This window comes from Anolis carolinensis, chromosome 5, assembly GCF_035594765.1.
Source record: "Anolis carolinensis isolate JA03-04 chromosome 5, rAnoCar3.1.pri, whole genome shotgun sequence".
NCBI lineage: Eukaryota > Metazoa > Chordata > Lepidosauria > Squamata > Dactyloidae > Anolis > Anolis carolinensis.
In genome coordinates this window covers 80,582,997-80,598,536 of record NC_085845.1, presented here as the reverse complement: position 1 = coordinate 80,598,536, position 15,540 = coordinate 80,582,997, and the positions used below count along the sequence as shown (strand labels likewise).

The window sequence follows — 15,540 nt, the reverse complement described above, 5'->3', positions numbered from 1 at the left end:
AGTAATTTGGATATTTTTGTCACTGTGTTCCTTTCTCTTTTAGATCAAGATGTTCTTGAAAATATACTAATAGACAGTGGCATATACCCAATTCAGTCAATAGTGAGTAATTTGTTCAGTAGTTCTTTACCTTTTATTATATTTTATCAGCGCAAATGTATATTCGTTTTTGTAATATTTTTCATGTTTTGCATTTTCCTTGAAGGTATTCTTTTGTATGGAGTTTAATAATATATTTATATGATATATTATGCTATGTGAGTAATTAAAAGAGGGAATGTTTGTGTTGTTTTTCAGATGCAAATAAATATTATCAGAATCTTATCAGTCTTATCTGTTTATTTGAAAATAAGGATAAAGCTAAAAGGAATGATGTATTTTATTCCTGAGTTTCAGCTGCTTCAGCACCCACACCAGCATCACCAAGTGTGGTTCCCTTCAGGTGTTTTGAACAATAACCCATTAGTCCCATCTATAGCAATACTGAGGGTTCTAATGTAATTTGGAGAGCACCAGATTTGTCATAGGCTAATTGATAAAATCCTAGTTCCACTGATGCATAGCCATTCAGATGTTGTCTTTGTTTGATTTCAAGCTAAAGTGCTCAATACAGGTAGCTTTTTCTGGCAGTGTGGTAAATTAGATTATTCTAATCTGTTTACCTCTCATTATTTTGAGATACTGCTCTCGTAATCCCTGAATGAAATGTTGTCCAGGGCTGATGGGAGTTGCAGGTGAAGAACATCTGAAGGGCACAGGTTGCATGAGGCATACAGAGGAACTATGGAAAAGTATGAGGGGCAGGGCATGAGCAAGAATTAAAACACGATTCTTAAAAACTTAGATATTAGCTATTCTGAGACCCTGAGAACATGTATTAGGATAATAAATGAATTCAATTGACATATTTACTTCTTAAGACTGAGCTACAAGCCTTCCGCTCATGAAGAAGCTAGACTCAGCAATCAATATTTTTTTAGTTATAGTTTAACCAATTTCGTGCAGAGAGTGATGTAAGTCATATGTTTGATCTGCTGCTTGAGTGAGATGTGTATTTTTAATTGTTTTGATGGTCTGCAGGAGCCTTAATGACTGTACTCCCTTAGCAAATATTTAGATTTTATCAGAAGGAAGAAATAATATGTTTATATGATTGCATATTTCTTTGAAGCCATTTCTCAATTCTTAATACCAGTTTCAAGACATTATTCATGAGATTTGGAAGGGTTTTAAACCTAAGGTTCAGTGTTTCACTTTTTATTTAATTTTTTTTGTCTGTTTGACTACTGGTCAGGCAGACAAAAGTAAATAGTTTATATTAACCCTTGAGACAGTGCTACAAAACTGGCTATTGAGTTGGCTTTCTTGGTCCGTAATACTTGAACTTATATTTAATATTCCCCACTATTTGACAGTCTGTTTTTTGATGATCTGACTTTTCAGTCCTTTTCAGTTATAACTAGAACCCATGCATTCAGTGTGTGGTCTGATTTTTCCACCTATATTGTGGTTTCCATGACCTTCCACACCTTCTGTGACCATGTGCAGCACTTTCTTTCAATTGATACTTTTTTTTTTAAAATAAAAGACAGTTCCTCATTTCAACAATTTCCACTATTCAACAGTGATCTGATCCCTAATCTGTCAAATAAGCAGAGGATGCTTGTAAATGTCATTATTAATGCGAGAATTTCTTGTTAGGACAATTGGACGTAGTTTAATGGTTGAAGGACGATATGCATAAGGTGCAATGTTACTAGTTTTAGTGGCTTTTGGGTTTTTTCTATGTGAAGACTGTTCTGGATGTTTTTGTTTTTTTCAGTCAGATGAATTGACTAGTTTAGTGGTTGTGATGTTATATGATCTCCAAGATCGGAAATTTGAAGCACGTTATAATATTGATGATGATGGGTCTATAGCGGAAGTCCAAGAAGTTGAGCGTTATTTATGCAGGTAAATAGACAGAAAGCATATGTATTATTTTGTAACTAGTACTAAAAACTTTGAAAACATAGATATTTCCTATATCTAACAAGGGATACATGTTACAAATATGTAGTTGTTCATAGCAAACTATATTGGAGAAAAGCATGATCTAAAACAAATAACCAATTGGCACACAATCATAGATGCAATTGCACAGTTTGCCCGAAAAGTCTTCTCCAATTGGTTTTCAGTCAGTGACATTTTTATTTCTGAAGAGGTGAAGCTATGGCTGATTTTATTGCTGACTACTTTTTGCTGCTTATCAGAAAAGTGTTAGTTCTGGGCAGAAAAAAGGGCTTTATGGGTATAGTAGTTGCAGTAGGAAGAACGTTTCCTTTGTAGAGATGGAAGTAATGTTCAGCAAAAGAAGACCAACAAATCTTTATGACAGTAGTGCAGAAGTAACAAGTAATACCTGTATTCTTCTGAAGCCCGAGTAAACAGCTAGGTGGCAGCAAAATGACTATTATTAGAAATAGAAGTGGCATTAATGAGGGAGGTGATGGTGTGACTTTCTTTAGACCTAAGCAGAGAAGCCTGTTCAGATCTGATCAGAAATGAGTGATTTTGAGACATGAATTTAGATTTTATATTTACAGATTAAAACTTTAGAAATGTAAAATTTAAATAAATACTTCAAATATTTTCAATTTTGAAGGTATTTAAAAACTAAATTTAAAAACTTCAAATGCAATGTTGTGTGGTGTATATTTGGAAGCTATTGCAGAGGGATATACTTCTGAATAGGGAGTAGAACCTCTCTCCACTATACTCAGTCTAGTGAAAAGGAAGAGGGTATAAAGAGAAGGAAGAGAAATATTAGGACTGTATTTTATTCAGAAATTGAGAAGAGCATATAAATTGATCTTAAGAATAGACAGTCCATCTTCCTTGCCACATGCCTGCAGTCCGCTAGTACTGGGTAAAGTCGTTACTGCTAGCTGGCATCTTGCTAGTTATTGGGTGTTTCAAAGGCATTGGGAGAACAGCTAAGCATATGAAGAAGAGACATGGAGCAACATTAGATGAAATCCATCATTGGCCTGCTGGAATATTGTTGAAGTAAATTCTTCATTCTTACAGCTAAAGCACATTTTGTTGTAGTGTTATGTCTGCACCAGATTGACCATCACAACACATTATTCAAACGTCAGTTTACATATGTGTTATGTCATGATGTCTTGGGCATGATCTTTATGTTCTCTATTAAATTCCAAGGTTAATTTTAGCAAAGGAACAGGAGCTAACAAGAAGAAAACATATTGAGAGAAAGTTTGTGAAAATATTGATCATTTTATTTTTCTTAAAACCTGTAGTTTTAAGACAAAACTGGCTGCTGCACTAGCAAGATGTAGAATCAAACATGATGCTCTCTCTATAGAGCACATTCTTCCAGAAACAATACGGAGACAGGAACAGCGGGCTTCTGTGTTGCCCTTGTATGCATGGGCAAACCCACTTAAAGCAAGGTGAGAGCTGGAAGTTTACCACTTTTGCATATATGTTTCTTCCTACACCTGGCATACTTAAGGATTACAGCAGCTGTCCCCTTTGTATAAATGTATTAGTGGTGAAAGTGGATTCCATGTGTTCTTTCCAGCAGTGTTCACAACACTATCTGGTTAATTTAAGCGTAGTGATTAGCATCAGTGGCAGATTCAGCTAGTAGTCTGCATTTGCCTGTTTCCACCACTGAAACAAATTAATCACTGGCAGGTGCTTTGGCATGCACCATATTATGCTGTTTTTTCAGATATATGATTATGATTATGTTGATGATTATTATTATTTCTCCTCCCATCTATTTGATCACTTTCACTGTCTCAATATAAGGATACTTATCTTTCTATTTTTCTTATTCTCTTGGAAACCCTCAAAGCGGTATCCTTGGCCTTCTACTTTTTCGTATATTTTTCCCCTAATCGGAACCATCACTATTGTAACTGGAGTTGCCAGATTTCAGAGCCCAACCCTGAGTCTCCAGTTTTCATGTGCCATCTCCTGATTGGTGTCAAGTCCACCAGTTTTGGTGGACTTAGCTTCAGGCAAGACAGAAGTATTGATTGCAAATCCCCAGCTTAACTACTAGAGTAGCAGCTCACTACAATGTGCAAGGCTTAGTTTTTACAACTTGCAAAGACTCTCTAGGACATTTGTGTATTTACTTCCACCCTGTCTGTCTTTAAGGTGCCAGGGATCACCCTCCATTTTGCTTTGCATCCACCCTCTGGCTAAAAACAACTGGGCTAATTTAAAAGTTTCTTATCTTATTTTCTTATGTCACTAGGAATATAATTCACCTTGATCTAGGAACAGGTCCTATGTGGGGAATGTGCTTTAGTGGTCAGATTTTATTACGATGTAAATGTGTTTGATGAGATTTTATTATGCTTTTAAATTAATTTTGCTTTAATTTACTTACTTTGGTTAGTTATATGTTTATATTGATATTGTTTCATTCATTGGTTTGATTTGGTTTTTGTTTTCATTATGGCATTGAATGTTTGCCACCTTTTGTTTAGAAATGGCCTGAGTCCCATCAGGGAGATGGAGTGAGTTATAAATAAGGCGGCTGCTGCTGCTGCTGCTGCTGCTGCTGCTGATGATGATGATGATTATTATTATTTCAGTTTTTATTCTGATACACTGCCACTGTGTGGATTCCTCTTAGAAAATCCCACCACTATGGCCAAATGTGGGATTTCTACCCTTTAACCCACCAACTGAAAATTTTGAAGGTGCTCACTACAATTCTTAAGAGTGCATTTCTCTCAAACCCCAGGCAAAACTGAACTCAAATTGAATTCTTAACTGTCATTTACCAGTTATCCTTCATCAGACTTAATACAAATCTCCTAAAACCTTCTACCAATTAGCATTCACTTCAACATTCCGCCCGTCCCCATCAGTGCCTTACCGTGTATTGTAATGGCCAAAGAACAAAAATCCCTATATTCAAATATGAGAAAGAAATGGCACAATATGTTTCAAGCAATTCCCATAAGAGAAAATGGGGGTTGCAAAAATTGGCAATAGTAAAAGGTTTCTGAACACTACCTAGGGGCTGTTTTAGACATTTAGACATCTGTTAGCAATAATGTGAAGTGTTTTACTGAATACAGCTGAAGCTAAACTAGCCTATTTAGCATGCCTTGCAAATGCTGATTTATTATCAGTAAATGTTTGATTTTATACCTAATTTATAGACCTAGATTGTATAAAGATTTCTTGGGCAGAAAAGGGTCGTGAGTGGAAAAAGTTTAAGAAGCCCTGCTTTAGCACAGGATTCTCAAACTCTGGCCCTCCAGATGCTTTGGACTTCAACTCCCAGAAGCCTCAACTAGCATTTTCAATGGTCAGGGCTTCTGGGACGTGAAGCCCAAAACATGTAGAGCACCAGAGGTTGGGAACTACTGCTTTAACAAAAACAACATACTTTTTCTTGTAAGTTAGAGGGGCTCCCCCAAAGTCTTTGTGCTCAATTCACAAGTTGTGTGTGTGGCCTGTTAGGAATGTAAGTGATTGTACACACAGGTCTAGCCCAGCTGTGGATTGATATACTGAGGATTAGCTATTTTTAGTAAATGGATTGGAGGAAGATGCTGAAGAGTAGGAAGTGTTTCAGGCCCATGGGCCTGACCATGTGTTTAATGTCCATTTTCTTTTCACATCCTGCAGAATTATTTATGAGGGGCACAGATGGATACATCTAGAATTTAAAGAAATTATACTGAAAAGCTCCCTCACTTCATGTATGAAAACATCTGAGAATTTGTACTGCGGCAATCACTAACAACAAGATGAAATAAATCAAATGAGAATACAGTAGAGTTTCGCTTATCCTACATAAATGGGCCGGCAGAATGTTGGATAAGCAAAAATGTTGGATAATAAGGAGGGATTAAGGAAAAGCCTATTAAATATCAAAATTATGTTATGATTTTACAAATTAAGCACCAAAACATCATGTTTTACAACAAATCGACAGAAAAAGCAGTTCAGTACTTGGTAATGTTATTACTGTATTTACAAATTTAGCACCAAAACATTGCAATGTATTGAAAACACTGACTACAAAAACACAGACTACTAAAAGGCAGACTGCGTTGGATAATCCAGAATGTTGAATAAGCGACGGTTGGATAACTGAGACTACAATACTTTTCTTTCAGACTTTTCATTATTTTGCAATAACACTTATTTTGTTATGTTACAGTCTGGAAGATATTCATAGTTCTTTACAGAAAGAGGGATTCACTAAGGTGGAATCAATCTCCAATTTTAGTGGTTATTCATATTGCCTGGATATGCATTGTGAAGATGTCCTTATCTTCCCCTCGTTTCTTAAAGAACAACTACTTAGTCTGGAACTCTTTACTAACCAAAAGCTACTGTTTCAGGTACGTTAAGTTACAGTGAAAATGGATTACAAAAATCTGGTTAGGATTTTGTCAGCACTCTGCATCATATTGAAATATGTGTTTCGTTTAATTGCCTTATGTTTTAAGTACACACATGTATATTTCTTATTGTTATTTGGATTTATATATATCCCATCTTTCCTTCAATAAACAGTGTATATACATTATCTTCCTCTTCCCACTTCATCTTCACAACAACCCTGTTATGTGGGTCCGGACTGACAGAGTGAGTGGCCTTCATTCATCTTATGAATACAGTGTCTCAGTGGGGACTGAAATATGGGTTATCCAAGATCTAGTCTGACACTTCAACTACAACACCACACTAACTTGCTGTGATGATAATAATATAACTGTATAGTATTGCTGTGTCACATTTCTATCTGGTCTAATAACTTCAGAGTCCACATAAGACTAGTTTGGGTAGTACCATATATATTAAAGCATAAGCCAACCCGAATATAAGCCGAGGCACCTAATTTTACCCTAAAAAACTGAGAAAACTTAATGGTTCGGGTATAAGATGAGGGTGGGAAATGCAGCAACTACTGGTAAGTTTCAAAAATAAAAATCGATACAAATAAAATTACATTAATTGAGGCATCAGTAGGTTAAATGTTTTTGAATATTTACATAAATTGTCATTTAAGATAATAAAACTTTAATAAGGCAAGACTTATTAAGCTGGCCAGGACCCTCACTCGAGTATAAGCCAAGGGGGGCTTTTTCAGCCCTAACAAAGGGCTGAAAAACTCAGCTTATACTCAAGCATATATGGCACTTAGCAAAATATTGTTTTTCTTGGAATTAATATATAAATAGCTTCCTATAAAGCTGCATAATTAGTTCTTATGCATAACCTAGTTATAATAACAAGCTTTGTATTTTCCTGATTGGCTCATTCCTAGTTTGGAATATTTCAGACACGTCTTTGGATTGGACTAGTTGCATCCCACAGAGATTCAAAACCTTCAGTATGACAGAATATATAGTCATTGCATTGGCTTAATTGTTACTGCCATGGACAGAGATTTTAGTTTGGAAGTCAAAGCTGTTGAATCATGTCTTGCTGAAAAGCTGCATTACTTTGTGTTGCAAGACTCTTTCATTCTGCTGTTGTATGGCATTGTCTCCTATCCTGCCATATTCTAAGGAGGCCATCTGTGCTGTAGTGGACTGAGTCTGGAATAATAGAAACAAGAGACTCTTCCTGGTCACCAAGACTGCTAGTCAGGGAGTAGGATTTGGTCTGTTTTACATGGTATGCTCATCCGGAAAAAAAAGAGAGGCACATATTAGCAATTTGGAGCTACTTTTGGTTTTTATCACTTTTGCGCCACAATTTGGAGCTACTTTTGGTTTTTATTACTTTTGCCTTTTGGGCCATGTCTCACCCCAACCTCAGTATTCCCAAAATCTGTGGGCCATCAAAAAAAAAAAAGGTTTGGAATTTTCTTCTGGAGTGGGGAGCAAAATGATCCTAAATATCCTCTGGACCTCCTCACACTGTTTGTAAATCACCAATACATAAACAAGTAAATGTGTTGTAGAAGGCTTTCATGCCGGAATCACTGGGTTGCTGTGAGTTTTCTGGGTTGTATGGCCATATTACAGAAGCATTCTCTCTCCTGGCGTTTCACCCACATCTGTGGCAGGCATCCTCAGAGGTTGTGAGGTATATTGGAAACTAAGCAAAGGAAGTATATTCTGGAAAGAAGTAAATTCCAGAATTATTTTCTGGAATTATACTTCGAATTGCTCCTGAGAGCATTTTGAGTTGATTTGGGGCCAAAATTGTGGTACTGTGGTCCACTGAGTGGGCAAGAATGTTCCCCTGTCATAGGTGTCCACCCTGATGTGTCACCAGTTTCCTTGCTGCTTTATTGAGGACAAAGAATTCTTCTTACCTATGACAGAATACAGCTGGGATGTGTTTATGTTCATGACAAATCCATTATGGTTTACGTAGGACTTACTGTGGAAATAGTTGTGCTTTCTGGGGTGTGTATGTATATGTGTGTGTGGGATGTGATTTTTGGCTTAACAGATGACCAGGCTTCTTATGTAGTGGAAAGGTCTGTGCATTGCAAATGCTGACATGTTTCACATGTGTTAGCAGCTATATTGAAGATTGATTGCAACACATGGAGCAATTGTTTAAAGGCTCTTACAGCATGTGGTGAAACCTAAGAAATAAGGGTACTCTTTTTTTTTTTTTTGGAGAAATGTGCTTCATCTGACCACCTGTAGATGTTTCCATGTGTAAAGTTGGTGAATGCAGTCCCAATGCAAAAACAACTTTCATCAGGAAGTTAAGACATAAAATTAGGACGGCTTGTAAAAAAGACTAGTTTTACCACTTCAGTAATGTCGCAATTACCTTGTTAACCAGTCTTGCTCTTTAACTCTCAGGATAAATCCCGGAGCCTTGCTGTACATTCGGTGAAGGCCTTGTTGAACATGGATGATGACATCTTAGTGGCACACATGGGTTCATGGCTCACCGTGGCACACATGTCAGCTCTGACAAATCAGCAAACTTCCAAAGTGTTTGTATGTGGTGTGAAGTCAACGGCAAAAGAAGCTGAACTCAAGGGCTTGTTTGCACAGATGGAATGTAAAAGTAAGAATGTGACAATTTCTTCTTTTCTCTGTATAAAAATAGTTTCTGGCAGAGAACAGATACTCATGTCACTTCCTAACAGATGCATTTGGAAGTTTTAGGAATTACCTGTTAAAAATTGATTTTCGTTCAGTGTGCTTGGTAACTTTTATTAAGTTACAAATGTTGAATTTATAGAAATTTCTTTAGTGTTTTAACTTTACATTGTCTAACAAGAAGAATTTGTTGTTCTCTCTGCCCCAGATATTGAACTAATACGTGAGGATTTTGCAAACATTGAACCCACTGATAACAAGCTGCAGAAAGTAAAAGTAATTTTGCTGCTTCCTCGATGCTCAGGACTGGGTGTCAGCAACCCAATAGAGTTCATTCTAAATGAACATGAAGGTAAATTAGATTTAATTACTTTATCAAACACGTGCCTTGTGTTGGCATAAAATAGATTATCGTATCAGAACACTCATCTGGTTTGGTGTTTTTGATATGAAGCAGCTGAATTCTAAACAATTTTAGACCTCTTCGCCCATGATGGTGTCATGTTGCTTGATGTGTTGTGTTGCTGCAGTCTTCAACAAATCTTCTTAGCTGTTGCCAATTTTAAATCAGCTATTTTATTTATTTATATTCTGTCTTTTTCCTCATGGGGACTTAAGGCTGCTAACAATCACACACTTTGGACCTCATTTAAAACAAAAATACACATAAAAATAAAAAACCAATTAAATAGTACTGTGTGGGTTAAGTTAAAATATAATTACAATATAATAAACATAATTAAAATGTCTTTTAAAATGCACAACCCACCCCCCACCAAAATCCCACCCACAACCTCCCTACAGTAGCAGTGGAAAAAGGGAGCAAAGGTTGTAACTTAGAAATAGCCAATAAGAGATAGTCTGGCCTTCAGCTTCTTACATGAGCACAGCGTCAATCCCTTTTCAGCTAGGAATATTCTTCATATGCCTAGATGGAGCCTGTCTGATCTGGCCTTTTTAATGCACCCCAGCCCTTTCCCCTGCATCTGAACAATGGTTCTCAACCTATGGATCCCCAGATGTTTTGGCCTTCAACTCTCAGATATCCGAACAGCTGGTAAACTGGCTGGGATTTCTGGGAGTTGTAGGCCAAAACACCTGGGGACCCACAAGTTGAGAAGCACTGATCTAGGGGAAAATAGTGAAGCATAAAAAACAAAAATCTGTCAACATCATCCTTCCCTAATTTGATACCCACTAGAAGTTATGAACATCAACTCTCAGGAGCCTTCTTTCATATGTTTTGGATGGAGTAGGGAGACAAAGCCAAGGCTGCTGTTCAAATCAGAATTGTTTGAATCATGATACTGCCTGCATTTAGAGCCCCCAGTGGCATAGTGGGTTAAACCGCTGAGCTGCTGAACTTGCTGATTGAAAGGTCGGTGGTTTGAATCTGGAGAGCGGGGTGTTTGCCCAGCTTCTGCCAACCCAGCAGTTCGAAAACATGCAAATCAATAGGTACTGCTCTGGTCGGAAGGTAACCACACTCCATACAGTCACGCCGGCCACATGACCTTGGAGGTGTTATGGACAATGCCAACTCTTAGGCTTAGAAATGGAGATGAGCACCAACCCCCAGAGTCGGACACGACGAGACTTAATGTCAGGGGAAAACCTTTACCTTTACCTATATCCCCAGTGGCAGTTTCATCATTAATTGTGTGTACTACTCTGAAGAGGTCTTGTATCTAATACATCACTTGCTAGCAAAGAAAAGAGTAACAGAACCCTAGTATGTACTATTTTCTGTTTTCTGTGGTTGTTCCTTTTAGATGCAGAATTACTAAGAGATCTTTCTCAAGGATCAGTGGCAGAAGACAAATTGAATATGCTTGCTCAACAGCAATTTGAAGAATTAACACATGCAATGCAGTGTAAGCTTGTCTTTACTAAGAATAGAATAGAATGTTAATAATTCCAACTTTTTAACATTTATCATTCGTTTGTGATTGACAGTCTACACTTCAGTTTTTTTAAAAATGAGTACATAGAAAAGAACGTCACCTTCCTTGAATTGTTAACTGAAATTTTTTTAAAAAGTGTCTGGGTATGTAATATTTTTTAAGTAAAACACTAGTACTGCTCTACATCATATTGCATATGACTCGCATACATACATGTTGTATGAGCTTTAACACATTTAGTGACTTTTGGCCAAATTTGAATTCTTTGTAGTAACAGTATTTCTCTTGATCACAGATGTGTAAATCAGATCAATTTGTAATATCTGCAGGATCAATGAATGGCTAAAAGTGAAGTTAGGATGTGTGCTTGCACTAGAAATGATTAAGAGATGTTTTAATTGTTCCTAACTGTTGAATTCTTGTAGTTGCCAAAGTACAAGCTGTTGTCTACTGCACTTGCTCAGTATATCCAGAAGAAAATGAAGTCGTGGTGAACAAAGCACTGACATCAGGAGCAGAAGGAACAAAAGCCCAGCCTTACAAGTAAAGAGCAGGGTTTGATTAATTCTTAGAAAAAATGGATTTGCTGTCAAATGCAATGCAAGGTGATGATGGCTGCGAAAAGGCTGGTGGGAAGCTGTACCCCTCCGTTTAGCCTTCCCACTATCCTTTTTGCTGCCACCCTAAGCTTCCCACCAGCCTTTTCATGGCCACCACTGTCTTTACCTCTTTTGTCCCTAGCTTAGCCAAGAGCACAGACAGGTTTAGGTGCACGACTCTAATGCGCTATTGAATCTAATGCGCACCTCAAATTTAGTGTTGTAATTTAGCCAAAAAAGGTGAGCTTGAGGTAGCTATTTGACTACTACTGGGCCAAAATAATAATGAGGCGGAGGTGTGCAAGCAAGTTGGTACACCAGATCGATAAGGGACGTGATCCATCGGGATAATCTTTGTGACAGCTCAGGGAAGCCAGCATTCCTTCTGCCATAGTAACAAAGACTAAAGGCTTTTTTGTAGAATGCAAGGGCCCTGCAGATATCTAGGACAGTCTCCAATGGTGTGGAGGGGAACAGATATAAGGACAGCATCTTGATTAAGATGGAGTAGTAATACTACTTTCAGTAGGAAAGCCAGATCAAAACAAGACTGCCTTGCTGTTATGAAAGAATATGGAGGGGTAAACGTAGCATAGAGCAAACAGTTTGTTTGGCATCTCTTTTGAAGTGACCATGATTAGGAAGATGAACTTGAAGACTGATATTGATCGGGCTTAAAAGGTTTGTACATGAACTGGAGAAAACAAGAGAGATCAGGAGGGGACTGGATCTTTAAATGGCAGGTAGAAGTTGGTTGAAGAACCTTTTGAATTTAGTGTTGCAGAAGTGGGATGCTGCAGTAGTCTGCAGGCGGGTGTGCTACAATAGCTGAGAGAAACCTGAAGGGAGGATACAGAGATCTCTCTGCACACATTGGAGGAGGAAAGGCATGACAAGGTCCTTAGCCAGAAAATTTTTTTGGGAGGGGTTGAAACTTTTTTTCCCCAAGATGACTTTTTAGGCCAGTGTCTCCTGATCTGGCACGAGATCTCAACAAGGCCCTGAAATTAGCATATTACGCAATGGTTCTTCACAGGTAATCAATCATGAATCATTGCTCTCTCTTTAAATCAGTTCTTGTTACCACAAAGGACAATAGTTTCCATATGCTTTTTTCTTATTTATTTTACCATCAAGATGCTTTCCACTGTGAATTAGCAAAAAGTTTTCAGCCAAGCACAAGTTATTCTGATGGTACTCTGTTTTTGGTGTTTTTTGAAGACTTCTGTAGCATTTTCCCATCACACAAATGGTTTAGCATCCAGTGTACCAAGCTTCTGATGGCCACCTTTACCCCCAACTTCTCCAAACACCACACAGTACTTAGAGAGTGCACCTTGTACATAAAATGAGTAAACTAGCCAGGGAAATCTGCTGAACTATTTGGGTTGAAATCTTAGATGCTTTGCTCCTGTTCCATTGTTTCTTTGGCAGGGCTTGGATTAGATGAACCAGTGGTAGACACCCCAGTTTCCACAATTTCCTCAGTTTTCACCTGCAATACAGGTCACCCCCCCCCCCCAATTCCGCATTTTAGGCTTTGCCTGCCGGCTACCACATTTTGGCAGCTTCCACTATGTCAGCTATTGCTGCTATTGCAGTGTAAATTGGTAGAAAGGTAGGTAATAATAATGTGAACAATCAAATGCTATTGCTGATTTTCCTTAACTATATTAAATAGACAAGCCTCTTGAGTAGAGTCTTGTAGAATCATGTTTTTTTCTTGGTTTGGCAGTGGCAGAATACTTCTTGCTCCGATACTTCATGATTCTCCTGACCCAGGTGGAGGCCACCTCTAGCACCTCCACATCTGTACTTTTCACCTTGTAGCTTATAGCATACTCAGGAGATAAATGACCATGTCTACCCCAGCCTCCTATCCTCCAGAAAATCATCTACTCACCACTGCTATGCACTCAGGATGCGCAGATCCACTCCCTCACCCAAGTCGTTGGTCTACTCTCCCTCTCTACATATGAATGAGCAGTCATGCTCAAGTCCGTAGCCAAGGGGGAGGTTTAGGGGTTCAAACCACCCCTGAAAATTTTCAGGTAAAAAAAACAACAACAGGTTTACTCATGAATTGTAACTGGTTAACCAAATCCCCATGCCAAGTCTATGAGAAGCAAAAATTAAGAGTCCCTCCAGAACTACAAGCATTATTTCACCAAAATTTTCAATTACAGAGGATCCTGAGGGCTTGGTTACCTTACCTTTTCTGACAGCTTGCTTAGAAGGCTTTGAATGTGAGGGCCATGATTTGATTAAATTGTATTACCGTGAATAAGTCAATATAAATAATTTCAATGGTTTGTGTTGCTATCCTCTGCAGGCTTTGTCCCCCTGTTCTTCCTTTGTGTTGCAAATCAGAAATAAACACATCTGCAGCCAACTTTTTCAAACAAGAGCCTTCAGATATTTCTAATGGCTGTTTTATAGCTGTTCTAACTCGAGAGGTAAGTTCCAGTTTTAAAAGAGTTTTGTAAATACTTGTAAAGTAATGCATTTTTATATTTTGCTTTTGATGTATCATTGAATTATACTATGAAACAAAATTTGAAAATAATTCTGTCCCTGTTACTCTTGTTTAGTTGTGCGGGACTGACTTTGAAAGTAGGTGTTAGACTCCAGAAACTTCATTTTTATGGCTGCCACAAATATGTTGAATTGGTTGAGACTCTATGAGATATTCATTGAAAAACTATAGCTAAACTGCAGGATGTTCCTTTAAAAACAATTTTTTGCAGTTTAATAAACTTTCTCCGTGTTTTTATGATAGAACCAATTAGGAAATCACGTTTATAACCCAGGAACAAAAATCAAGTTGCATAATGTTATACAGACATCAGTACTGTCTTGTACGTACTTTAGTCTATATAAGGGGTGTCATATTTTCTCCTGAATGTTTACTGAATGATATGGGGACCTATTTCAGCTTAAGGGTTGAATTCAGCGTCGGGGAGATTTTTGGGGGCCACATTCCAGTGGTGGTCAAATCAAAAGACAGAGACAAGAAATGCCAATTTGAAGAAGTCAAGAAGGTCCATTAGACCATGGAGGACTAGATCCGGCCCAAGAGATGAAATCCCACACATATACACACACTGAGGGCAGTTTTGGAGAGTGGGGTATTGCCATCCCTGTCTTTTGGCAATCTCTCAAGACCTGCTTGTAAGTGACAGTGAAGCCTTGCAGATGGCATGCGTCTGATGGTTTGTTCATGTGGGAAATCAACAATTTCCCCATCTAGGCAATTTTGGATCCAAGCCAGTAACCATCTCTCTTTTAACAATTTCCAGTGATTGTGAATGTTGAATGCTAGAAGAGTAAACTACCTAGAACACCACTTACTGCTTGTAGTAAAAAGGTTACTAGATTTCAGTTAACATTGGCCTCCCTTTGAATGTTTGAAACCATGTACAAATGGGATGTAGGTATAGTTTTTAGTATATTTGTTCACATTTAACACACCCCTGTAGGTTAGGGACGTTTCTATGAGCAATAGTGACGTATTATTATTATTATTATTATTATTATTATCATCATCATCATCATTATTATTAAAATAAGTAGTGACTTATATACAATAACCAGCTTCACAGCAGTAAGTGAGAGAGATGAATTTCACTCCAAAGCTAACAAATTCATTTGATTATAAGAACACTGCATTAAAAAAATATGGTATAAAACAGAGTAATTGACTTCTTTTATGGTAATATGGAATGTAGCAAGGCTAGAACTTCCATATGAAAGGGTTGAGTGATCATGAGTAGTAAGCCTAACCTGCTGAAGAATGGTATGGTGAAGATCAGTTAATATTTTCTGCATAACCCAAGTATTCCTTTGTACAACACATTCATGTTGTGCATTCGGGACTTGCCTTGTCCCGTTTCATGTCCCGGATTTTGGTGGGGCCCTATTCCATTTTCACCCAACTTCCTGAAATCAGGAGGTCAGAAATTTGTTTTGTTT

General features: G+C 37.8%; 1 protein-coding gene across 3 annotated transcripts in view; it reads left to right on the top strand.

The window, feature by feature from the left end:
* Positions 1-15,540, top strand: part of nsun7 (NOP2/Sun RNA methyltransferase family member 7) — a 41,760-nt gene that overhangs the window by 24,187 nt on the left and 2,033 nt on the right. For all 3 annotated transcript variants that reach the window (XM_062981661.1, XM_008111626.3, XM_003221474.4), the window contains exons 3-11: positions 44-102; positions 1,823-1,953; positions 3,303-3,455; positions 6,203-6,386; positions 8,820-9,030; positions 9,274-9,417; positions 10,838-10,939; positions 11,395-11,512; positions 13,901-14,024. In XM_062981661.1, the coding sequence (XP_062837731.1) occupies positions 44-102; positions 1,823-1,953; positions 3,303-3,455; positions 6,203-6,386; positions 8,820-9,030; positions 9,274-9,417; positions 10,838-10,939; positions 11,395-11,512; positions 13,901-14,024 (1,226 nt within the window). The remainder of the gene's footprint in view (positions 1-43; positions 103-1,822; positions 1,954-3,302; positions 3,456-6,202; positions 6,387-8,819; positions 9,031-9,273; positions 9,418-10,837; positions 10,940-11,394; positions 11,513-13,900; positions 14,025-15,540) is intronic.